Source organism: Falco cherrug, chromosome 1, assembly GCF_023634085.1.
Source record: "Falco cherrug isolate bFalChe1 chromosome 1, bFalChe1.pri, whole genome shotgun sequence".
Taxonomy (NCBI): Eukaryota; Metazoa; Chordata; class Aves; order Falconiformes; family Falconidae; genus Falco; species Falco cherrug.
Genome location: NC_073697.1, coordinates 60,295,528 through 60,321,373, shown reverse-complemented (window position 1 = coordinate 60,321,373; position 25,846 = coordinate 60,295,528). Strand labels below are relative to the sequence as shown.

At 35.3% G+C, this 25,846-nt stretch overlaps 1 protein-coding gene and 1 long non-coding RNA gene across 2 annotated transcripts in view; one reads left to right on the top strand and one right to left on the bottom strand.

Annotated features, from left to right (window-relative positions):
• Positions 1–25,846, top strand: part of DLC1 (DLC1 Rho GTPase activating protein) — a 230,751-nt gene that overhangs the window by 76,323 nt on the left and 128,582 nt on the right. The window contains exon 5 of the mRNA XM_005433612.4: positions 21,488–21,521. Coding sequence (XP_005433669.1) covers positions 21,488–21,521 — 34 coding nt within the window. The remainder of the gene's footprint in view (positions 1–21,487; positions 21,522–25,846) is intronic.
• On the bottom strand, positions 794–24,877 carry LOC114014260 (uncharacterized). The gene is made up of 7 exons (XR_003557690.2): positions 24,664–24,877; positions 23,704–23,773; positions 23,354–23,455; positions 14,998–15,079; positions 13,600–13,725; positions 3,784–4,821; positions 794–1,988 (listed from the first exon to the last, which is right to left on the bottom strand). It is a non-coding gene; the product is annotated as an uncharacterized LOC114014260 (long non-coding RNA).

Genomic DNA, 25,846 nt, shown 5'->3' with positions numbered 1-25,846 from the left:
TCATGTTGCAGTAGAATAGCCTTAGGAGTGTTCAACACAGTTTACGAGTATTGGTGAATAAGTGTAAGATTAGATAAATGTGGGATTAACTATACTGTTTCTTTAAAATGTGATTAATTTTGAAGCACCTTAAATGATTGGATTGGTCAAGATACATCTCCTTGAAAGCCTGAAGGAACTTTAAGATATTTAAAATTCAGCCTTTGCTGCAATTGTCAGGTTTATCTAGGAAAAAGTGTAATTAAGTATAGACCTTTCAGCTGAACAGAAACAATGAGATTTTTTCACAATAAATTCACATGGTTGATATGTTGAATGAGCAAAAAGTCCAGCAATTCAGACCTCATTGGAGAATTAGTGAGGTGATAGGCATAGGGCAGATAGTAAAAATAAAACAGAGTAATATAGCTAATTTTATATCCAGCTTCCAAACTGTTAAAGCTGAACTATGTTGGCTCGTTGTGGAACTTTGCTACAAGTCACGTGCAATTTTTCTAATTCTTCTTTTGCTGCTTTGCCAATACAAAAGCAGTTCAAGAAAGATCCAATTTTGCTGTTGCCAATGCTGAGTGATGTTTCGACATGCTTAGGGATTTCAGGGTGTTTTGAGACCTCTGTATTCTTAGGAGAGGAAAAAAAGTCTTTAACAGGCTTCCCACATTGTTTAGTGCATCCTGCGGATAATCTCTTGGAAATACAAAAATTGTAAGAAGGGGAAAACAGAGCACATAGGATTTATGTTAAGTAAAGATAGAGATATAAGATTTATTTTAAAAAATTCAGAGTATCTGGGTACCTAGAAGCCATTCTACACTTCAAGAAGACATCTAATTGTCCAAAATTGTTTTCTTAATGGAGCCACTAATCAATAATTTCTGAAAATTACTAGAAGGACAATTAAAAAAAAATTAGATGTTTAAAGGCAGAAGTAGACAGCTGCTGAGCTGAACAAATACAAAGGACCTACCTGCCACCAGATGCTGTGAATTGCATCTTATGTGACCTCCAGGACTAAGATGGTGTCCAGGAAAGGAAGCCCTGTTGCTGTATCTACTTGTATTAGCCCTGTAGCTGAACAGTTTTTACTAAGTTTTACACTTCTGAATTACTTTTGAAAATGTCTTGGTGATAACCTGCCTATGTACTCAATAATCTGACTGTAGACACTGAAAACCTTAACCTGAGTGCTCTTCTACAGCTCCTTACTAGAATGATAAATTCTCCAGGAATTACCCCAGCTAAGGAAGCAGGAAGGCAGAAGAACAAAATTCTTCCTATGATTATTTTGTTACTTGGTCCTGACTGCTCAGAAGAAGGGTAGGGAGAGAAGGAAGGGAGAATGGATGTTTAAATACATACTACAAGTAGGAACTACCTTCTTACAGGTAAAGATCAGGGGAGAAGCACCAGGACAATTTAGCTGAATCTGATTAGGTTTACATCTCAAAATATGCTGAAAGATGTCACAGGTCTCATTAAATATTTGAATGAGATCTTTTCTCATTTGGAGTTGCCTTTTTCCAAGAAATATTGACAAGCCTAATATTTTATTTTATGTCTTCTGTACTCTTTTTATTTACATATCTACCTATGATTACCTATCACTGAAGATCTTTATTTCATTAAGTATTCCATTACAGCACTGAGGCCACCACAATGGCAGAAAAAACTTTGCCAAGAAAAAGGACACCAGGGAGTTATGTGTTCTCCTCCTTGTACTTTTAAGGAGGAAGAACATAATTTCTGCCAAAGGCCTAAGTTCTTCCTTGAAAGCAAAATTCACAGCAAAATTTTCAGCAGTCTAATTGACTTTACAATTACCGTTACTAATTTACAAAAGTCCTCTTTTGTAGGCAACTTGGGCATGTGGGAGTCAATGAGGTTAGCCTTACAAGTACTTTTGAAACTGGGCTGCTCCTCTTTTCCTCTTCCTTTTCATGTTCCAAAGGTATTTGCACTTTTCTGAAGTAGTTCTTCTCTTCAGCCATCTGAAAAAAATACAAAGAGTTTTCTCAGTTATGGGCTGTTTATACACACATAGAATGCAGGTAGTTTTTCACACCAAAGTGCTACAACAGAGAATCTCTGATAATTTTTCCCTACCCCACATCATATTTATACAGATATTTTCTTTTTTTACATCTCGGGGGTTTTTGGTGGGGTTTTGGGTTTGTTTTTGTTTGTTTTTGTTGTTGTTGGGTTGTTGGTTTTTTTTTGGGGGGGGGGGGGGTGCGTCCTTCGACACACCTATTGGAAAACGTTTAGCTGATAGATGAGATTATTTGCCAAAGGAATTTTAAGGACTGAGAACATTTGAAGAGTGAGACCTTGAATCACTGAAGCAAAACCTATCTGTCTTGTAACTTTATTCAGAATTTCACAATCCTTGCTAAACTGCAAGATAAGGGCCAAAGGCAACAAACCAGCAGGAGCCAACTCAGAATGTGCCAAAGTTCATAGAACGGTTGCTTCAGGCTGAAGTTTGTTGACCCTTAATCACTTGGGGTCATCAGTGGTCCTGCTGCAGGGCCCTGCAGAACGTGAGTCCGATCAGATCTCCTGCTGCTGCTGTCCAGGCTACAAGTAGGGTGGAGTGAAAGCTGGGATACAGGAATTTCAAGGCAGCATTTCATGGGTGTCTGCCTGTCAGTGTGCTCTTTTGGACTGCTATCCTTGTGTAACACATGTGTTCTCTAATTCTAAACTTCCTTAATCTCTTGCAAATGGTGTAGGTGGAGTTAATCATAGCACAGGCAAAAGATTCCTTCCAGTTAGCATACCTTTTATGCTTTCAGTACCGTGTTTTATCATTGATTGAAATTAGTGTAAGTACACTGTACTTACACTTAGTGTACTTACACAGTTTAAGTTTTAAATCATTTTTTTGTCACAGTGATAGCATTGTCAAGAAATGTTCTTTTCCTGTTAAGTCTCCTTTGACTATTACTATTACCTTTAATGACCACATTGCAATGAGTATGCTAAACTGCTGTGAAGTAATAGTGTGAAAGATTGTAGGGAAATAAACGGCATTTCAGACCCTAACCTTGCAAAAAAAATCAGCATGTGAGCATGCATGAACAAAAACATGCTTCTGTCTGGTGGTCTGTGACTTGTATAAAGTAGTAGCTACTAAGGAATATTAATTTAACAATGATGCCATTCATGGAATAATAAAATCCTTAATGAATATTTTTATGGGCTCTATCATACATTTGGGCAGCTCACAAATTTTTACAAATGTAATCTTTATGACAATGATAGAACTTTAGAAAATGTCTCATCCCTACAAGCTAGAGGCATTTGAGTATAGTCCATTCAGCACACAAAATGCATAAAAATGTTTTGAAAATTCTTTCACTGTCTTCAAAAGTTTCAGAATGGTCATTGTTTCTTGTAATCTTCTTATATATGAGAGAGGCAAAAGGCAAAGGAGGTGTGAGGGCATAATGGCCTCTGGAGCAGCTGTGTGCTGCAGGAGCTGAGTGTTTGGTAATCTTCAGAACTTGATTATCCTCTTTGACAGGAAGCTGGAAGTGGGGAAAAGGAAAGGATAATGACAGTTCATGATTCGCTACAAACGAAAAGACAAAACAGTTCATGAAGAAAATCTGGTCATTGCTATCACTTAGTGATATCAAAAAGGGAAATTAACCTACCTTTGAAAAGAATCTGTAAGCACCACTGTACTTCTAAAAGACAAAATATTCTAGATCAAAAATATTCTAGATTCTGTATATGTTTAGGGTTATGAGATCGTAGATGCTTCAGAAAACTACTCACAGGATAACATTCACAACTGCAGGTAAAGCTGGAATATGGGAAACTGTATTCCTTCATGCTTTTCCTCAAAAAGACTCTTCCCACATACATCAGCAAAGTTATCTCTCTGACTGTTCAAGTGCTTTCTGTAATGTATTCTTTTGCTGGGTATCTGAAAAAGTTCAGTATCAGTCAGGATCTCAGTGTTCCCAGACTACTTAAAACATTATTTATATGACAGAAATGATAATTTTCTTCTAGTCCCACATCAGTCTGCATGAAGATTCTTGCCTTATACTGGGTTACATTCCTTCTGATGTATGGGTAATTCTTCTGCCCTGTTTGTACAGGATCTTGCACAATGAGGTTGTGGTCCAAGTCTGTGGCTTTTGAGTTCTTCAGTAATACAAATAATGTTGTCACCACTTAAAAATAGGTTTGTGAAGTGTAAGCATGTCTGATCTTGATGAGAATGAAAGCAAAAATACAAGCAGGCCACCAATATCACCATTATACTTATTTTTTAAATTGTTACAAGTATGCTGTTTAATTTCAGTAACAGTCCTACTTTAAGAAGTTTTCAGCCTAAAGACCAAGGTAAAACAGTTGACACTAGGAGACAGACAAAAAAAGTTATGGAATTATTAGTGATTAAAACATTTTTTAAAACATTTTTTCATTAACTTCTCTTCAAATAACAATGAGCTAGGGACAGCATTTGACATGGGAAGGGACACATAAGTCTTCGAGGAGATAATAGTTCAGAGAAATCTGAATGGTTGACTGTACTCGGTAAACTGTGTTTGAGAATTCGTTCTATAGCGATAGAGAAAGACATGAATAAGCCAGTGGACAAGGGATCTATGAGCCTGTTTGTCATCCAGGAAAGACGGCACACTGGGAGAAACAAATCAGTGGGGTCAGAATCTCTGTCAGAGTAAAGAACAGAAGCTGGGGGTGTAAGAATAGTGATGAAGATACTGATTTGGACTGTGTTAGGTAAAATATGAAGATGATGACTGGCAATTTCCATCTGATATAGGTGGATGTTGACTATCCCTGCAAATGAAGATGGAAACAACTTCAGACAGTAAATATAATGAGTAATTTGTATTTTGAAGTATGGAAATTACATAGTAAAGGTATCATTTTAGGAACACACACAATACATAACTATAATAAGAAAGTGTAAGTGAAGAATCAAGTAGGAATTTTAAATACAAGACTATTTTTATTGATACAAAATGGACTGAGGAATTTAAATAAATAAAAAGCCTGCATGTATTTTTGTCTAGTTTGATTTTTCTTTTTAAAAGTTCTCTCTCCTAGCTATTAAAGAGTGGCTTTTTATCATTAATCTATGTGAATAAATTATACTGTTATCTTCTTCAAAAACCACACGTCATTTTCATCTACTAGCAAATAATTTTTAAGATTTACTGGAAAAACCTGTCATGTTTTTGCATTCCCTGTTGTCTTGTGGTCTGACAGTATTATAAGCCAATTCTACCCAAAGAACACTATCAGTATCACCTTCCGAAATGAGAAATGGACTCAGTTCTTCCAACCAGTAAATCACCATCCTGTGTGAATTCAAGTGGAAAATGCAACTTCTTCCATAAAATGCATGGGAAATTCTTTCCTAATTCCCGTTGAGTTCTGTGTGGTTATCTGAAGTTCCCACAGAAGCCATACAAGCTACTAAATCTCTCCTTATTGTTTTCACTGAAGTTCTAGTAGTTCAACTCCTCAAACTAGTAATTACTCTGTTACTATGTTTTTATCTCATGGGCTGTGTATGTGCATGTAAGAAGTTCCCACTGTTGCAAGCGTCTGTGTAGGTCAGCTACAAAGTTCAGCAGTGGGAGCTCTGGTTTTTACCAAGCATTGCTATTTCCACCGCTGTGTCAAACAGACCTGCGCTGACTGTCAGATTCTGAATACTCTGGAACTGACTCTCACTCAGCTGGGCAAGTGTTTTCTCAAATAGTGCAGTTGTCCTTCCATTAAAAGGCGGTACATGAGGAAAATTATACCAGTTCCACTTGTGACTCTCCCAAGTCTTGGCCCAATCAGCTGTTCATTAAAACTGTACTGATCCCACTGTGTTAAAGAGCTGTGTTCTTCACCTGCAGGATGAATTCATCCAAATGAGAGAGACTAGCAAAGTATTGAATTCTAGTATTCCCATTTATTATTTTCCGCCTATTTTATTTTGGACTGAAGGAATTTTAAAAGATTTTAGTAATTTCATTTATAAGTAATAGGTAAGTTCTTCATCACAAAGTCTACATATCACATACGTAACAATTCCATGTAATAAGATCTTAAATTACTTTGAGAAAATTATTTTTAAGCATTACCGTACTGAGTCAAATAGCAAATAAATTGGTTATCATAAGCTGCATCATGTTAGAAGGCATTTTAAACAGAGATTCAAGATTTTTTTTTAACATGGCTCCTCTAATGAAACACTATAGGACAAATCAAAAGCCTTATCCCCTTCCAATTTACTCTTATTACTCAGGGAGGAGTAGAAGATAATTGTTTGCTGACACCTTTCTATAGATGGCAGCAGGGCATGGGCTTTGTCTTACCATTGGATTTCTGAATTAGATGATAGAAGGCTTTCTAAGCATGAGGCAGATCAACAGCTCACCTCCTTCCCCCATGAGATACAACATGACACAGGCAAGATATGATCCTTACTTGAATGGGTACATTCAGTCAGTTCCCGGGTATCAACTCTTTCAAACTTTATTTCCATAACAGTTTGTAAAATACTGGGCAAGTAAAGCCACTAATGAAGGTGAAGTTGAATTAACCAAAGCAACATCAATTGCCTTAGCACTTGAAGTTAGAAAAGATCAGGGGAAAAGATAGTCTTTAGTGATTGGGGACGAAATTCAATGCTTGCCAAAGTCAAGGAAGGCTTCCCATTGACTTCTCTCAAGTTTAATTACTGAGATTCCTGCACTAAAGCTGTAACATTGTTATGTGATTTACAAGGAACTATGCTGAGTGATTACTCTGGGAAAAGTTCATTTATCTACAGGTAATACAAATTAAATAAATAATCATAAATGGAATTGGGGTTAATTTTATCATTTCATGAGAAGTGAATACTTCCATAGCATATTTTCCATTTCTGCTAAGTAGTTAGGAATCAGCCCAAAGGATAATGAGTGGTTTGATAACTGTATGTAGGAGTGTGGAAAAGATATCTAAGAATGGATAGCTTTTAAGTCTTGCCAGCAAAGGTGTAAGAAGATTCATTTTCTATAGAACGCAATTAAATTTCAACCTTGCAATAACATCCACTTTCATAGCAAAAGGGTAGTTAATTTTTATATGGCTTACTAGAAAAGGTCACAGATTGGATTAATTTTCAGTTTTTAAAACAAATTATGTAAATGCTTTAGCAAGAAGGTTGGATCCATCCTTCCCGCCTGCCTTTGGAAAGGTGTGACATGGTTGCAGAGGTGTCTCTTGTTCGGATAGTTCCGATGCAAAATCATTTCTTTCCTAGATTATGGGCAGATCAAGACTTGTTCTGAATTGGTGTCCCTGCAACTTTCTTGCTTTAGTTTTTCAGCAAAATAAGAACTAAAATAAAACCCCACACTTTATTTGATTACCTCTAGACATCAGAACAGAATGATTATCTGTGGCTTGACAAGGGTTTTCGGAGTACAAAAGACCAGCTATGCTTTTTTCTGAAACATCACAAATGGAAATAGGATACAGAGCAGAGAGGACCACTGACGTTATGGAGACCCTCTTCTCTGGTGTTTAGCATATACTCTCAGTATTAAATCAGTCTTCAAGAGAACTTTGCAGACACAACTGACAAAAACGTTGATTTTTTTCCCTTTATCATAATGTCCAAACAAAATATGGCTTTTTTTCTATCTGGCTTATTTAAGTTAATTTACTAAATTAAACCACTGCTCAATACTTATGACCTACAGCCTGAATCTCTCCTGAACATTTTGTCTCCTTTATAATTTTAGGCTGTCTTACAAGAAAGAGAAAAAAAACCAAGGCCAAAAAAGAAAACCTAGGAGAAAAGATAATTACATTATTGAAATTCTTTAACTCCCAGAATACTTTAAGTATGTTAAACAACTTGTATAAGAAATACAAATAATAGCAAGTAATAATTTTCAGTACTTTGTAATTAGTGATAGTCTTAACAGAACATAACTTCTATCAGAACACTGAGATTTTCAACAGCAGCCAGAAATCTGTAGCTGCTGCAGCTTTCACACAGTTTCATATGAAAAAAACAGAGCTCTTGCAGATAGAGGCTATCTGCAAGTGCACTTTATAGTAATGAAGTACTAAAGCAGTATCTTGTGTCATATTTCCCTTAGCCTCACCTTCCTAATAACTTATTTGTGGAATTTTCAGCATAAGAGAAAAAAATTCAGGAAACTTGCTGCAGTGTATTTTTTTTTATGCCAGGTTTGTTCTTATGCATACACAAAAAAGTTTCTGTTTTCTCTAGAACTAGTTAAGTGGATGCTTCTAGTGCTAGTATTTCAGGACTGCATTGGGTTATGGCGAGTCAGTAATATCCAGGTTTCATAAGACATATACCAATCAGGAGAGCGAGTGCCAAAATATGTGGTATTCTGTGTGGTGTTTACTAAGCTGAAAGTTTGGATTATTTTGTCCTGTTCAAATGTAGCTTTGAAGCTATGTGGACTTGTAAATGCTGTCACATTCTCACAAACATAGATTGAGTTTGCTCAGACCACTTGGAAATCCATGAACATTTCTTATTATTACTTATGGCAACACCATCTCCTTCTGCTGCCATTATTTGTTTTATTGATGTCTGTAGAAAGTACTTCAAGACAATCTGCCATATATCTGCAGCATCTGTAAGGGTATGCTTTAAGCCAGCATCTTTTTCCTGCTTGGGTTTCAACTTTCAATGTATGCCTTTGATGCTTTCACAAGAAATTCTTACACTTTGCAGTTCCATAAACCAAGTTTAGTACACATAACAGGAGCTATTTCAGCTGCCACAAGTTCCCTGTGTGTCAGCAACCCAAGCCTTTGTCATTTTGGGGACTCCCTGAAATCTCATTGATTCCAGTTTTCACAGAATTTCATCTTTTCCTCAGACTGAGTGCAGAGCTGCTCTTCTGTGTTCAGCAATGTTTGGCATTACCTTCTCAACCAATTTGTACTGCATCTAAAAGATGCATCCAGGTGCCATGAGGAACTCAGAGCAAATTAGTTCTGTCTTCATTCTAAAAACTCTAAGAGAGAAGATGGTTTTGAACTAGATACCTTAGCTGAAAGTGTCAGTTTTAAGGGTTTGGCAGTTCTGAATGATGTCAGTCCAGCCATTTTTCAACTCACTGCTTTTCCAGCTCATACTTCCTCAGCTTCCAGATGAGACTGCTTTGTGAGACAGCATGTGAAATCTTACAAAGGTATGTTATAGTCACTGTTTTCTTCTGGTCCATGTAGCCAGCAATTATATCTGGGAAGGCAAATCAGGTTGATCCCTAGCCTACTGGGTCCTCACTTCTGGCTGCTCCCTTGTTTCTAAATCATGCTAAGCCCAACTGTCAGGGAGTAGGATTTGCCTATGAAAAGTAAATCAGAATGGTCTAGATTTTGACTAGACTAGAAGTACAAAATAATGGAGAAATGAGCATAAAAAAGGCAGACTGATAAATCTTGATCTAATTTATCTGCAGGTTGGCTTATTTCTTTCTCTCACTCTTTGATACTAACTACTAAAGGTTTTTATGTTTCAGCAGCTGCAAGGTGCTAAGTACCTTCCACTGCTCTCACCGCATTTATGCTTATATCAAAACAGGCAAATATAAAATAGAATTTTCATTCTATAATTCTGTCTTTAGAGACATAGCAAGTTTTTGCAACTTGCTTCATACACAGACTACTCCTTCCCCTTTGAGTTCAGTACACAAATATTGAGTTTGAAAGGTCTAAAGTGTATGGGTGGTCAAGAGTACAGCATTCTTCTATTCTTTTCAATGAAAAACAGGCACTATGTAGAAGGACTGGTACAATGTTGTTTTCTTTGTTGGTTGGGTATTTTATTTTCATTAAGCCATATTTCTGCTTACTTCACTGCCAAGACACAAGAAAGAAATTGCTTTTTTAAAAAAGCCATCTAGCCTTCCTGTGGCAGCTCTGTAATTTAAATTTACATACAAAACTAGGGACTAATGTGGGTGGATTTCAAATTTTATGTTTATCCTACTCATATGATGCCTTTCACAAATTGTTTTTCATATGAAATACAGCTACTTTGCCAGAAATCTACTCTGACAGTCTGCAGGCTATCTGCTTTCAAAAAAACACCTATTCTTTTCATGTGGTGAAACAGGATTTGTGGCTTTTTAGAGTTCTTTGCACCATCATTAATGGTCAGGAATACTTTTAAATGCTTGTGAAATACTGGTTCTAGGAGAGTTGAGTGTGAACGTAAGATTCAGTCAAAAGTGGGTTTTTTTTTTCAGAAAATGTTTCATACTTGTAATAGTCTCTTTTAACTAAAACATGGAATAATTCAAACTCTCCTCAGGGGACTGGTATTGGTATGACTTTTGTGTGCTTTTGCCCTTTGGAAAGTTTTGAAAGTTTAGAAATTGTGAACTACATTTTTGTAATATGCCACACAAAGTTTGGGAAAGTTGGAACAATTCAGAAAGAAACTTTACTATTAGGGCATGATCCTGGGGAAACAGAGAGAATGCCCAGAACTTGACAGAATTTGACCTGCTTACTACTCTCAGGATCTGCAGTGTATCTGCCTGCAAGTCTGAGTGAGATTTTCGTGGGAATAGCGTGGGAACACAGACATTGATGAGATACTTCTTGCTTAGTGCCTGAAGAAACCAAAAATAAAATTCAGAACTAGCTAACTAAATAAAGTGATCCTGAAAGAAGACCAATTTTAGAACTTCTGAAAAAAGAAGGAGCTTAAAAGGGCTGTCTTCATAGTAAATATAGCAATTAGTAAATGATTTTATATAAATCCTGGCTTTTAATACTAGACTTTATTATATTTATGCATACCCATATATGCACACACAGAACTGTGTCTTTAACAAAGAAATGGACGCAGCATAGTCAAAATTATGAGAGAGAGAGATCAATTTGAGCCTTTGCTTACTGGAGTAATTAACAAAGTTCCTACTGAATTTAGCAGAATTCTGTTTTGTATCAGTAATGATATTTTTAAAATGAATTAGAAATGTATCATCTATAGAAAATAATGTTTGGAACTCATCTGAGGTAAATTAATGTCAGTATTGAATATCTGCAATTTTTAAGTGTCCCATGAAAAGAGTTTACAAAATAAAGGTTTTTCAGAGAGAGCATATCTTTCACCCACTATAGTTAACCATTGTTTGAACAGATAATTATTATACCTGTTAATTAAGATAAAATATGCAGTGTCATTTTTATGATGTAAGAACCTGTTTCTAATTTAACACCTACTGATTCCAACAATCCAAATCTTAGAAAGAAATGATCTAAAATACAGAACTTCTTACTGGAAAATATTTTTATATCAGAATGCAAACTCCCAAAATAAATAGCATGCTAGATGATTTACAGTAAAAAAACCTTAGTAATTGTAAGAAAAAAAGTGTGTATATGTTCAAAAGTTAAGATTAATTGGTTTAATTTGTTTTAATCTTGTAATATACTAAACTTTTATACATATTATGTAGAAAAGCCTATCATAAAACAATCAGAATACTGTGCAGAATACTTTTTTCTAGGCACTTGAAGGCCCCCAGGCATCCCATTTAATGGCAAAGCATTATTGTTTACATTTTAAAGATAAGAAAAATTAGGTGTTTGTAATATTTGTAACTGGAACAAAGATTGTCCAGCTAGTATTCTTGTTCTAATACCAGATCATTACTATCTCCAGTGGTCTTACTCTAAGAAAAGTAAAACCTAGTCTGTCATCTTAACCATGCAATAAGCTCATCCTGACTTTAACCTGCAGCATATATGGCTGAACTTTAAGGTGGTGAATGGAACCCAGAATCCCTTGCAGTCAGCTGCAAAACAGGCCTCCTTCTTCCCAGGCTTTTAAAATATGTTGGCAGCATGAGCAAAACTACACAGATGTATGAGTACTTCTATTGGTTTCTGGATTTTTATGACATCAAAGATACTAGCTTGACAGATAGTATCTGGGAATGAAATGGGATTAACTGCACAAAGATTGAAGATTTGTAGCATGTGTGTTGTCTGTGCTGATGTCTGTCCATGTAAGTACGTACTATGAAATGTCAGCTCAGATATTACCAAGTTAAGCAAGGTGTTGCAAGATCCTAAAGAAATGTAGTAGGAATTGGTCATATCACAAACCTGGAGTAACACTCTTACTGGTAATACTTTCAGCTGGAGAAACTGTATGGCAAATGTAAGATGTATTTCTCCGGTTTACTAATTGTACCAGAGGAACCAAGGTTTTGGTTATATGAGCAAAGGAAATTTGATACTCAGTGTGACCAGAACTTAGATATTAAAGTAAAAATGCTTACAGTTGGGTGGGGGTCTCAAACAACAAAGGGATATTTTAACATAAAGAGTATTTTAGCATAAAACAGTTGTGCAGATGAATGTTCCATTTTCCGAAGAGGTTTTTTGGGGACTTGGGGTATTTTTTAGAACATTCATTGTGTTTGGATTAAAAAAAAGTCTACTTTGCATCATTTCCTTAGGCCCTTCTAAGAAACAAAGCTCACGTTTCTTTTCCCAGTGATAAAGAAACTTCTCATTTTTGCTTGCTGAATATTTTTATCTATTTATTGTGTCTTTCGGAAAAAAAGGGAGTTGATTTCATATAACCAATATCTTTCCAATATTTTTTTTAAATCACCTTGGAGGAAACAGATGTTCTTGAATGAACTAAAATACAAGTTTTCTTACTTTTTCATTCAAAAGATGTCTTCTTGTCTTACTGCCTCTGTCACCCACAGCCTTGACAAGTGCTTAAAGGTCAGCACACTACTTATGCAGAGAGCACTCGAACTCATTTCATTTCAGCTGTCTTTCTATTGGGTGATCTTACTAACTTAGTAAGGTCACAGTAATGGTGTTTGATTTTTAAGTTCACGCTCACTATGGACCTATGTTGGAGCATGAACAGATATTCCAAAAATATGGTCAAATAAGCAAAGGAAATCCAGTTAGCATACTTTAGTGTTTATTCCTCTCCTTTCTACCTCTTCCTGCTACCCAAGGCAAAGCCACTGTCTTTGTGTGTGCTTCTACTCCTTGCCATTTGCTTTCTCCTTTTAAAAGCAAATAATGCGGTTTAAGTTGATCTATATTCCTCTATGTTTTAGTAAACCAAGAAGAAATGAAATTATCACATTCAGCTACTGACTTGGTAATAATTTAATGAAATGCATTAATTTGGCACTTACTCTATTATGTTCACCCATGCTACCTTCCAGAGTTAGATACACTTTTTTCCACAATGAAACACCCCACTGACTTTTCCAAACCTGTCACTGGTTCTGTCTGGCATGCTACCTGCCTCCATCTCTCCACCTCATGATTAGCATCACTATTATGTGACTCTTCATCTTTCTGAGCAACAAACTATGATGTTCTGCAGAAAGTAGAGGTTTCATCATCACGGAAGATGTGTAGTTTTTTAATAATTTATTCTTCTATGCCTGGAATAAAGCTCAAAATCAAGAGCCTCCCTAAGGATCTGCTTTTGATCTTTTCCCACGTGGTCCAACAAATGTAATATCAGTGACCGAATACACGAGACTGTGAGCACAAAGATTTGAGCCAAAACATACATACCGTATTTTAAAAACTAGTTTCTCAGGGTTTGCTTTTTTATATTGAAAGAGAGAGAGACAGCGAGAACTCAACTATTGTAGCAGCTTGCTGCTGCTAACGATGGGAGGAGTAGCCAGCTGGGATTACCTACAGAGATTCAAAAGAACAAACACACAGAATCAGTGTTAGTAGGTGTCAATAATTGCTGCTTTCCCAGCAGGTGTCAATAAATTGCTGCAATGCTCTACACCTGATTTTCTTTTCAGAACATAAAGCTGAACACAGCGAGGTCTTTGTTGACCAGCTTAAACACCAATCTTTTGCATACAATGATATTCAAGAAATTCAAATATGATTTTATTGTTGGTAATCTCAGTGAGATCTGAATCCAGGAGATGAACATTAGTGGAATTCAAAAATGTAGGCAGCAATCAACCATTGGATTTGGGCTGACCTCACAGAAAGATCATTAGAATCAGATTGCTCAATTCCATATCTGATGATTTGTATTGCTAACATTTTTCTCAGTTAGCTCATGAACATCCAGCTTCTCTATTACAATAGACTCTGGTACTTGCAGCGATGGATGAGCTTCCTGATTTTCACATCTGTACCCTTCAAAATTAGTAAGTGACTTGCTTTTTTTAAGATGAAGAGTAAAGGGGTCCTCTGTTTTCTTTGAGGTGACTAGGGAAAGACAGGAATGGTATAATTTTTTTTTTTGTTATATTTTCCCCTTTTACTCTGCAAGTAGGTGCTCAAAGGTAGTTGGTAACTTTGAATCATGTAACAAATTTTACTTTCTGTCATCACGTGATTGAAAGACTTTTTTATTTACATGAAATATGGACTTATTCTAAGGTTGCAAGTTCTATATGCAAGGAGATGAGAAAAGACTGAAATCACCTGGGATTCCTGTCAGCCATGTAGAAGCATTCCCAAGATTTAAGGGCTTTAAGGCAAAATCACATTTGTAGACGTTACATGATGCCGAAACAAATGGGAAACATGAGTCTGTAATTATCTTTTACTGCTGCCTTATAGAGCTGGGTGCCCTCTGGTTCCGAAGTAGTTCAGCTTTGCCAGTGTTTTAGCATTTATTGATGTGTTTATTATTGTAAAAGGTTTTTATAAGATAAACATTAGCTAAACAAATGACTTCTGAGCTTGGGAAAAAGCTCTCTGTGTGTAAATGAACCCTAATAGAACCTCTGGTGATTGATGAAAAGCATAAGCACTCTTGGGGCTGCTCCAGTTCTAGAGGTAGTGTGTCAGATCTCAGCTTTGGTGTTAACATTCAAGTTATGTTTTCTTTTGGGAAGAGATACATATGTTTGGTGGAACTGGAGGAAGCACAGGTTTTGTTGTTACCAAAAGCTATACAAATGTTCCTTAACATTAAACTAAAATTTAACTGACCTCTCTTTTCAAGCACTGTATGTCCACCCCAGTAATTAAAGAGCAGTTCAAGTGGAAGCAGAGTTCCTTATCTGCTGAACTCCTGGGAAGTAACAAAAATAAGTTTATTTTACACATTTGTTTTCATTCCAAGTCCTAATATGCAAATAAGATGAGGTCTAACAATTGCTAGTTTTAAAAACTCATAATTACATTTAACAAAATATGTGATGGTATCTCTTGGTATGTAGGAACTTGTAGCAGCTGCTCTGAAGACTTTAGCATCCCTAAAGAGAAAGGACTTAATTCTATATTATGGCCAAATTCTACTTAATGGACAAGCTGAAGACAGGCTGTTGTCTTATCTGTCATATAAACCAGCTGTATGTGGTCCCGACAGATTTCAGAGCATTGGGAGCTTACCCTGATCTATGGGAAGTCTCTAATAACACCAAACAGGGCACAAGACAGTTATTCTGCATCTTTGTTTTGCACTTCCAATCCAACAAAAGTCACTCTCTGCCAGCTGAATGACGAAGACGCAGGAAGTTACCAGACCACCCCAAGTGCAGGCTCTTGGCAAGTGCCTCATGGAAGGAGAACTGCCAGCCATCCAGCACTAACGAGAAGGCGTCTCTGTGCATGACCTCAGTGGCATAAAGAGGTTCAAGCAAACAGAAATATCTAGTCAGAAAACAGAGTAGTTGGGGAGAAGCATACAACTGTTTGGAACATATGCAGGCAAGCGTACAGCTTTGTACTTCCACTAAGACTAAATTCATAAACTTAGCCAAAGACCTCTCAATGTGACATTAATTTCCTTTTAAAATTGAGTTAATTGATGTAGCTTTGTTGTTGGGTGGATTTTAATTGCCTTCTGCTCTACTTTAAGTAATTGCAATCTTTAGTAAAATGAAAGACCACAAAGAAGAAAGACCTTGCTAAATTCCCCTTCTGTAGATGGTCTGTCCTGAAAGTCGGTGGGTTGTTGGGGGTTTTTTTTCTTCTTTCCTTACCCAGATTTTTAAAATAATGAAATCATAAAAATCATGGAGAACTGAAAACCTACTTTAAAACTTACAAGTTTAATAAAATAATGTTTTGTAAATAATTCTGAATTATAAACTATTCATTCTCTGTTTTTCTTCTGTATTATTGCTCTGATTTCAGTTCAGTGCTAATACCAAAAGATTACTTTAAATTAATTATTATTTCTAAAAAGGTTTTCTATATGTTTACTCTCTTAATCTGACCCATTAACAGAAAATACTTTGATTTCAAAAAATCAAAACTTTCCAGTAGAGAGATATTAATTTAAAGTTTTGTTGCAATGAAGATACAATGGAGGACATTTCTGGTTCTGCACTGCAGTATTTTCCTAATTTCAAACTATGAATGATCCCGGATTTTTTTCTTCTGTAAAATAGCCCAGTTATTTTTAACTACTACTTATCCAAATTAGGAAAACCAGAGCATACCTTCAAAATAAAATAAAATGTATATTTAAGGACTCCAGATGATACAGGACGTACACTGTTGGATCAGAAATTAAATAATGCTTAAAATTTGTTTTCTGTCTAAGCATTGTCGACCTCAGTTTTCAGGTACAAGATCGCTCTTGTTTACTGGTGTAGATTTCTCTATCATTCAGTTCATTAGTCCTTCCTTGCTAATTGTATATTGTGTTGCTATTACCTCCTTTCTTGTCAGAAGCTCAGTAGATCACTTTTCTTTAGAGGTTTTTAGATTTTTGTGTGTTTTGATCATTTGAGTAGAAAGGAGACAACAGAGATATATTATGGTATACATAGCTATTTCTGGCCTTAAAATCAATTATCCCATTTAAAAACTAAATATAACGTTCATTTTTATGTTTGAAAGATTTGTAGGTTGGTGTCTATTTTGCTTCTAATGCAATATAAAGTGTTTTAGAATAGGAACGTGGATTTGGTCTTGAATCATTTCAGTGAAAAACACAGTTATTACTAACATTGTTTTGCATAAAGGAAGCATCCACTAAGCTGAGAATTTAGAACGTGATTTTTGATTGCAGGAATAAAAGGTGATTACCATTAAAATGCTTCCAAAAATAAGTGGGGAATTTGTAACAACTTGAGCTCAGCAATTGCAAGTCACCTGCTCACAATTATTATGAAGGCTGTTTTTTCCCTTTCTAGTCAAGTTCCAGTATGCTAATGCTTGAACTGGAGTTTTCCCTTTACCCTATCTTCACAGGCAAAATTGTAAATAAATGCTTGCAAATCAAGATGTATCAGATCATTAGCAAAGAAATTTCCCAGCACATCTATTCAAATGCATACTTGAAAAAAGCCTGAATAGCTGACAGCCGTCTGTGGTGGAAGGGCTTTATAGAATATCCATCATGGCTGGATGGCAGTATTGATATGTGATTCACATAATGCAAAATGCACTTTTTCTTCTGCAATCAAAAAAAAAAAAAAAAAAGCAGAACTAGTATTCTGGGAAAAAAATGTGGATTTAATGGCTTTAAATTAAAGATGCTCTGTCTTGTTTGGAAAACTGAAATGTAGAGTGACTCCAATTGGTTCATGAGATACTGCAAAAATAAATAATGTCACTAGACCTTTATTTCAGAAATTGTATGCTACATGCTCCCCTACAGTAATTTGCCACTTTATACAAACCTTTGACATCTAGTGTAGTTCTTTGCAAACAAATCAGTCGTTACAGAGCTGTTAGTGTCATGTGAGTGCAAGGAAACAAAAAGATAGCTAATTTTATTCATAATGGCTTTGGTTTGGAATCTGCAGGTTTGGAATCAGTATTAAAAAAAAAACATATAGCATTGCACTACAGTTAAAGGAGAGCCACGCTGTGTTCAAGTCAAACTCTGCGTGCCTCAGCTTTTTACAATGGCAGTCTTGCAGCTCAGCGCACCCTCACTGCTGCTTCCAAATGCACTCTGTCCTTTTGGCAGATGGTGCCTCCCCTTTTCATCACTAAAACACTGCACACATCCATGGATTATACTGCTTGTAATCTGAAAAGCTCTAGTCCTAATGTTTTAGCCCAGCTCAGAGGTGAAATAGGTGAATTTTGACTGTAATGGAAGGAAAGTAATTTGGGGAGATTCTTTCTTTCCTCTTTTCACAGCAAAAAACTGCACATGTCCAAAACAAATGGTTGCTTTTGGAAATCATGGGCTTTTTTGTTTGTTTGTTTGTTTGTTTACACATTTAGTTCTCTTTCCTGTTAAAATATTCTTAAAAGCTCAGGAAAAAATAGTTATTTTCACTTTGGCCAAACAAAACTTTTAATTTCTACCAAAAAAATATTTTAAGTTCTGATTTATCAGAATTTTCCACCATCTTCTTTCTTGCTAGAAGACAACTTTTCTGTCTAATTTCTAATGAAATTCTAAAGCAGTGGTTATTTAACCCAGTATTACTGGTAAACCTTTCTGTCCAAGCAAGGCAAATGCAACTTTGAAGAAAAGTGTCCAATATAGCATTTTACATGCATTTTAATGTCATATTTGCAGACAGAATATATACAGAAAATTAGTTGCAGTACTGTAAGCATGCATACAAAAATTTTTAATATGACATTTCCAGTAAGATTTTCATAGGTTAAAAATCGAATTCTCTAATTTAAAATAAAATCCTGAGTATATTTCAGTAATGGTCTGATACAGATTTCCTGATTTCCTCTTTTTTTTTTTTCTTTTTTCCCTCCCCCTTGTTTTTCTTGGTGCTCCTAAGAGCACATACCATTAAAAATATAGAGAGGAGCCTGACTTTGGGGGGTGTTTGTTGAAATCTCTGAAGGGGTGTAAAAAGGGCATGTGCCTGCTTTTTTTAAAACACGTGACCTGATCATGTGGAAATTCTTAGTCTAGTTCTTTAGTTTTGTAAGAGGAATGAGAAATAATGCAAAGTTACAGTGAACCCATCTGGCCAAGCAGGAAAATCCGGTTTAATTGCTCCATTGCCAGAAATGTTAAATCACTTCCTGGGAATGCGGTTCATTTGGAACATATGGAACTCATTGGAAGGTCTCCAGTGAATTCAAAACTGTACTGAAGATGAGAGCATTTCTCATAAGTAACAATCATGTTTTCCCACCGGGCAGCATGTAAGCAGTATGTGTAGCTATATTGACAAAAAACTAAACCAATAGTAGGACTGTCTGAGATCTTGTTGAACAAGATTCACTCGTGGTTTACTTAATTTTAAATTTTTAAGATATTCTAGCTGTGTTATTTTAGGATTCTTTTTCTCAGCCCTTAAGCAGCAATAGAACATCCTGACAGATTTTTTAGCTCATTTTACATCTTGATTCAGCACACTTACACGCTGTTTAGAAAACAGACATATTTAAAAGTATCATCCAAGATGTCTTTGTTAGAGTGGATTCAAAATTTATAAGTATGCCCCAGTACCATGTTCTGAGTAAAGCATTCCTGTATTTGCAATCTTTACAATGAGGAGAGTATTGATATTCTTTGAAAAAAAAAAGTTTCCCTTTCTGTTCTAAACAAAAGATTTTGCTTTCATTAACTTGATGATACTATAAGGGCGTTTTTAAAAGGTAATTTCTTTATTCTTTTTTTACTTGGATTCACATCAATTTGAGAAAACATTTGGTTCTTGGAAAATACTAATTTTTTTTTTCTTTTGCAATTAATCAATAAGACCAGATCAGAAAAAAATAATTCTTTCAATTTTAAAAACACATGGAAGAAATGGAACCATGTTTTCCTGAAAAAGTAGGCTAATTCTGATATCAAGAAGAAAAGTGAGGCAATAAAAAAAAATGTCTGTATTTACATAATGCACTATGGGGAACCTGGAGCTGTGAAAATGGTGGTTAACAGGTAGTCACCACCATATCAGGCCCTTTTCCTAATTATTCTAGGAAAACTTACATACTCTCTCTCTTTACAAATTTCTCACTTTACAAATTTCCCTCTCAGACAGACAATAATAGTGAATCTGGGGGATTCTTTCTTATTTTATTATTTTTCTTAGCCAGTGTAGCCACTTAGGTCTGGGAAAGAGAAGGAAATTATATATGGATTTTCAAAATTCTATCAATTATTTTTTAAAAGAAATCTATACGTGATATACTTTTTCTTTCTTTGCAACTGATACCTTGATTCATTCTGCGATTTTGTTGTTTCTTTGGCATGTTAACTTTCTTGTCTATGGAAGTTAATGTTTTTGTAGCATTGCTGGAGAAAAATGGTTCTTTTGAACAAATATTTGTAAAAAGCAAGGAAAAAGGCTTTTCAAGCAAGACGCTGTTGTTTTGAATAATACTAGTCTGATGGTACAATGTTTTGAATGTCATACTCAAGCAACAGATATTTAACTAGTCAGAGTATAGGTGAAACAAAGAATCACAAAATAATTCTTATGGCTATTATCGATCTGTAAGGTATTTATTAATGTATATTATCTAAGACATGTTCTATTTAAAATTTTGTAGAAAATATTATCCAGGAAATGCTATACAATAGTATTTTATATAGCAGGACAAATCATATGCTGAAATTAAATTTTCAAAGTCTATTTCAGGAACTCAATAGAATGTCTGAAACTGGTTGGTTTGTTTTCTGTCCATCACTCCCCTTTCCTTTTCTGTGAAATGTGCAGCAGGAAAATCTGCTGAACAAAGGCTAGACAGACATAAGTGAAAGGGATGTAATATTTATACCTTAACTCACACGGCAGTTCTGCACACATTGCATACCCAATCCAATTTCTCATCCAGCCTGTCTTGCCTTTATCATATCTGCACGTTCTTTAATTCTATTTATATGTGCGTCATATGAATTTCATTTTACTATTCATTCACTCTATAACCTACTTATTTTAGGAAAAATTCACTCAGAAAGTTCTTCTGCTTTAGTCTGAAAGAAAAGCATAAAATGAAAGATTTTACATCTGTTAAAAAATAAAAAATTAAAAAAATCCAAGTCCAAAAACAATTACAGCAAGTATGAAAACATTTCCTTTACTTGCCTCTGAAAAACTGTATAAAAATTAAGAAAGTTGTATGTTACAGAATAACATACATTTGAGCCCAGATCCTAACTATATGGAGTCAATGGTACAACTCTATTTGAGTTCTACAGAAGATTTGGCATTTTAGTCTCATCTTCAGCCACACAGGTTTTGTTTTCACTCCTTCAGAATTTAGTAATTTCCCTGTGGAATTTTGTGGGCATGTACTCTAGGATGATTATTTCAAAATGCGATCATTGGAATGTCTTATTAACTCCATCTCCTCCCTTCTTTGCTAGTCTTTTTTTTTTTTTTTCTTTTAACAGTAATTAGCATCATAATAAATTACAAGACATTCAAATGAGAACTGTATTTTTTTCTCTCCGGAGCGCTTAACACAGTGAGACCTTGGTTCTTTCCAGGCTTTCCGGACACTCATAAAATCTGCCTTAAGATTTTATAATGTTTCACTAATATTCTTATTTTTTTAATAGTGATATTACTGAATTTTTTTCTTTCAGGCTATGCCAGTTATTTCAGAGAAGGAGAAGGCTGGTAAGTAAATATTTACTTGTTTTCTCATTTCCTTGTATTTGTTTTGTGGAATAGGGTGTTACTTAACTAAGTGATAAAAGACACTTTTCAACTGTGGCGTTAGGAATGTGTAGGATTACAGACCTGACGAATGTCCATGTAAAGGTTATTTTTTGTTTTTGTTTTGTTATTGTTTTCTGAACAGGACATTTTCTCTTTCTGAAAAGCGGTCCAGCTTTCTGTGTCATGCTAATAAACATGTTTGAAACTACCCCACGAAGTACCTGGTTGAATTGCAGCTGGCCCTTACACTTCAGTCGTCTTCTAGATACTAACTTGTTACTTGATGTAAAAATCTATTTGATCTATTTGATGTCTTGATTAACAAACACGAATTCCAATGGGTTTGTTCAAGTCAGTGGAATTTGATGACTTTACTGTATGTCTTTAAGTATGACAGGAAATTTTGGTTATCTGGAGTATTTCACTGGAGATGATAATTTTTATTTTGGCTAAATACTTCCAGAATATTTTAAGGTTGTTTTTCTAGTCTTTTCTGTTTACGTATGCTTTCTGAACACTATATGTACTTTGGTGTTGGTATGTGAAATCTATTATGATTGTCTGTTAGACACTCAAATGTGTGTAATTGTAGTAAAAATTGTAGTAAACATTAGGGAATGCTGCTTTTAGCACTATAGATTTATAGAATCTCTGTTGGCTTCTTTGTCATTTATTTCAACTGACAGTTTGTTACTGTACTTCCAATACAGCTTCAAAAATACCTTGAAATATCAAAATGCCACCTGGTATTCCAATATATGACTGATTTTTGTTGGTGATGTTTTCTTGTGTTATCCTGGTGCAGTTGATTTCTTTTCTTTTGCTCATTAAGGGAGAGGAATAGGTCAAAAAAACATTTTTGAGAAAAAAGCCACAATGCTAATCAGTACTGTAAAAGCAATGGAGTTGTCTGGTCAGGATGTTGCTATTTTACCTGTTGAAGTTCATAAATAATTCCCAAACTGTAACACATATTTAATAAGCATTTTCTTTATTGATATCACCTGTGGTATTATTTGGTATTTCTTTTTCATGTTTATGTTTGGCCACATCCTTTAAATTATGTCCACATATGCAAACTGCTTATAACTGGCCCTACTATTTGGACCTAACTGCAAATACTCTGTCAAGCAGCCATGCAACATTATAGGGTTTTGTACATATTTAGCAATTATGTACTGTACAAGATCAAAAAGTACCCCAAAGTCATTAAAAAATCTTCAGGGCATAGAGGTGTAATGACCCCAGTTTTATACCAGAGGAATAGACGTGCAACAAATGGTGGCTACAGCTAACAACTTGTAAAATCAGAAATAAAACTCAAAGCTTTATGCTTTCTTCTTCAGTGTCAAAACCGCCAATTATGTCAGTGCTGATGATGGTATGAAATAAACGTGGTTTTGATGTATGCTTTATAACCTGTATATATGCATACGAATCTGTCCCTCTCTTCCTGCTCAGACTTCAGTGTTATGTTCTTTGTAGACAGCATTATATTTAATACTAAAAATATTAGGTGGCATTTCATGCTATCTGGAGTCAGTTTGCTGACACTTCCATGTACGTGAGCACAAGCTAGACTGAATGGAAATGTGGTTGCCTTTTAACCAGTTTTGGCTTTTGTTTAACTCTTTACAGCTCAGAAGCTCAAGCGGTTATACTGGTTTTTTGGAAATAGTGAGCATGTATTAGGGAGATGATTATTTAAATCAGGCCTATCGACTGAAGTCAGTTGGTTCTAGAGGTAATTAGAATTTCCCTTATTTTTCCTAAAGAAGAATTCTGCTTACCCTTCACCAGATAAATGACATTGCATAAGACTCATGAATGACAAAGCCATAAGTAAGGTGTGAAAGCCTTCAAAAACTGAATATACCTTATTTGCATGTCTGCTGTAAGAGAACAAAACAAATATTATTTTTGATATTTATTTGGAAATAACCAACAACCTAACTCTTTCCAGTTTATATTATTACAAACAGACTAAAATATTTTACAAAATATCACAGAACAAAAAGAATCTGTTTATTTTACTACTGACTATGCTAATAACACATTAGGTAAAGAGCTTGGGTAGCACTGCATTAAAATTTAAATTATATTGAAAATGTACTGAAAATGCCTAGTCAATTTTTCTCACTTTGAGTAATAAGTAATAATTCCTTGTAGCACCCTCTTTCCTACTTATAACTCTTCGGTTTCATCTGGGACTGGAATGAGAAATACAAGAAAGTAGAAAGGCTGTTATTTCAGTGTTTCTGTTTCAGAAATTCTATATACATAAGTAAAAACTTGTTTTTACAAGACTTTCTATTCTGTAGACTCCAGATGTTTTGATACTTTCAAATGCTTTTCCTATAGGCAACAAAACAGATCTTTAAATGGACCAAGCTGCTTAAGCACCTTAGAAGTTCACACATTACTGATTATGTTTATAGCAGCTGTTAATCCTTGAAATTAAATATTTTCTCAATTTTATATATTTTCCAACATGCAGTAAATTTTGACTACTTCAAATACAAACTTTCAGATGGAATACTTAAAAAACCAAAACCCAACATACACACTATTTTTCCATTTATAGCCAAACTTAATCTGAAAACATTGCTACTTTTGCTAATTAATAACAAGGGTTGCATAACTAGTTTTGGTTGGGTTTTTTTTACAGTGGAAAGTGAAGTAAAACCTGCAATTGCAGAGTCCCTTTGGCAAAAATCTATAAATGATCAGTAGTATATTGAGCAGAACATCAGCTGTGGCTAACTGTGTACACTATTGCTTCAAGCTGTGTGAATTAGGGCATTGCAAATGATGTACTATGGCATCAGATATTTCTGAGAAATAAATTTTTAGGAAGTCTCAATATTGTTGACATTTCTGGCAATGGTGAAAAAAAGGAGATATTTCAAAAGAACTTTGCTAAGGTGGAAATTAAGATCAAACTACATGCACAGTCAGGAAAAAAGAAAGATGACTCAAGGCTGGGACTACTGGCACCTAAATCAGGAATGCAGGCCAGCAACCAGCTTCAAAAGACTTGTTTTTCAGATGCATCTGTCTGTCTTTTGAGTAATTTATGTATTTCCGTGCCTATACTTACCTTGCTGACTGTTGTGATTTTTATTCTCAAATTCTGTCCACAAACTATGAAGAAATTTGAGGGATGGAGAGTTCATCTCACCTGTCAATAATGGCGGTGTCTGTGTCAGAGTTAGCGGTGTTGGCTTCATTTATAGTCTAAAAATAATCAGCATATGAACCTTTGGTTCACCTGGTTATATATCAGCATTCGGTTTATTGATGTAAATCACACATGAGACTTCATGAATGGTATTGGTTAACTCTCAACTAACTGTGAGGTTTCTGAAGCAGTGTTGCCAAAACAAAAGTGAAATGACTGTAAGTCAACATTAGAAGTATTGCCTAAGTCTCTTTGTGGACCTACTTCACGATTTCCCAATTTATCCTCAAATATTTGTAGGGAATAGTGAACTCTGTGACTTAGACACATTGCAACAACAGAGCCAGCTTGAGAGATAGAGTGGATACCCACATCTGGTCAGGGAGTAGCACAGCTTATTTCTCTTGAGGTGATGAAACTAGGTGCTATCACATAAACAGGGCAGAAGGTTTAGTCTAGCCCTAAATAAATATTAAAAAAATATTCACACCATTGACCCATAATGTTCAGCATTATAACAAATTTTTCCTGTGCATAAAACAACTGCTCTGTGGTGTTTTGGTTGAACACACCTTGCTGCTCTAAAAACAAAATAAGGGTTTTTAAGTCATTGAGTTCTACATTTTAGTTATTAAGTACAAACTTGGATCAATTAAAAAATATAGAATGCATGATGATACAAAAAAGCAAGGGACGCTACCCCTCTGTAGCGGTAAAAACTCCCTAGCAGAATAGCAAGTGAACATGCTTTTAAGAGCTTTCATGATTTTACCAAAATATTCCCTCTTGCTTTAAAGACATACTATGAAAAAAAGTGCACAACTTCTTCAGTACTCTCCCTAACTAGTAGGTTAGAAAGGTCTACTCCCGGACAAATAAAAGTGTCAGTCTTTGACATGGAGTAGAACAGATTTGATAGCCCATTTCTCATCTCTCTTTTGGTGATCAGCAGCAAACAAGGATAAAGTATTAAGGACAAAGACAGCAGTGTCATTGGATCTCTGGCCAACGTAAAGTGTTTGAAAGCTCCCCAGTGTTAGTATTGCAATATGGGCCCAGCAGTGAACAAATCTATTTCCACCTCCCAGCGCACCCCCAGCAT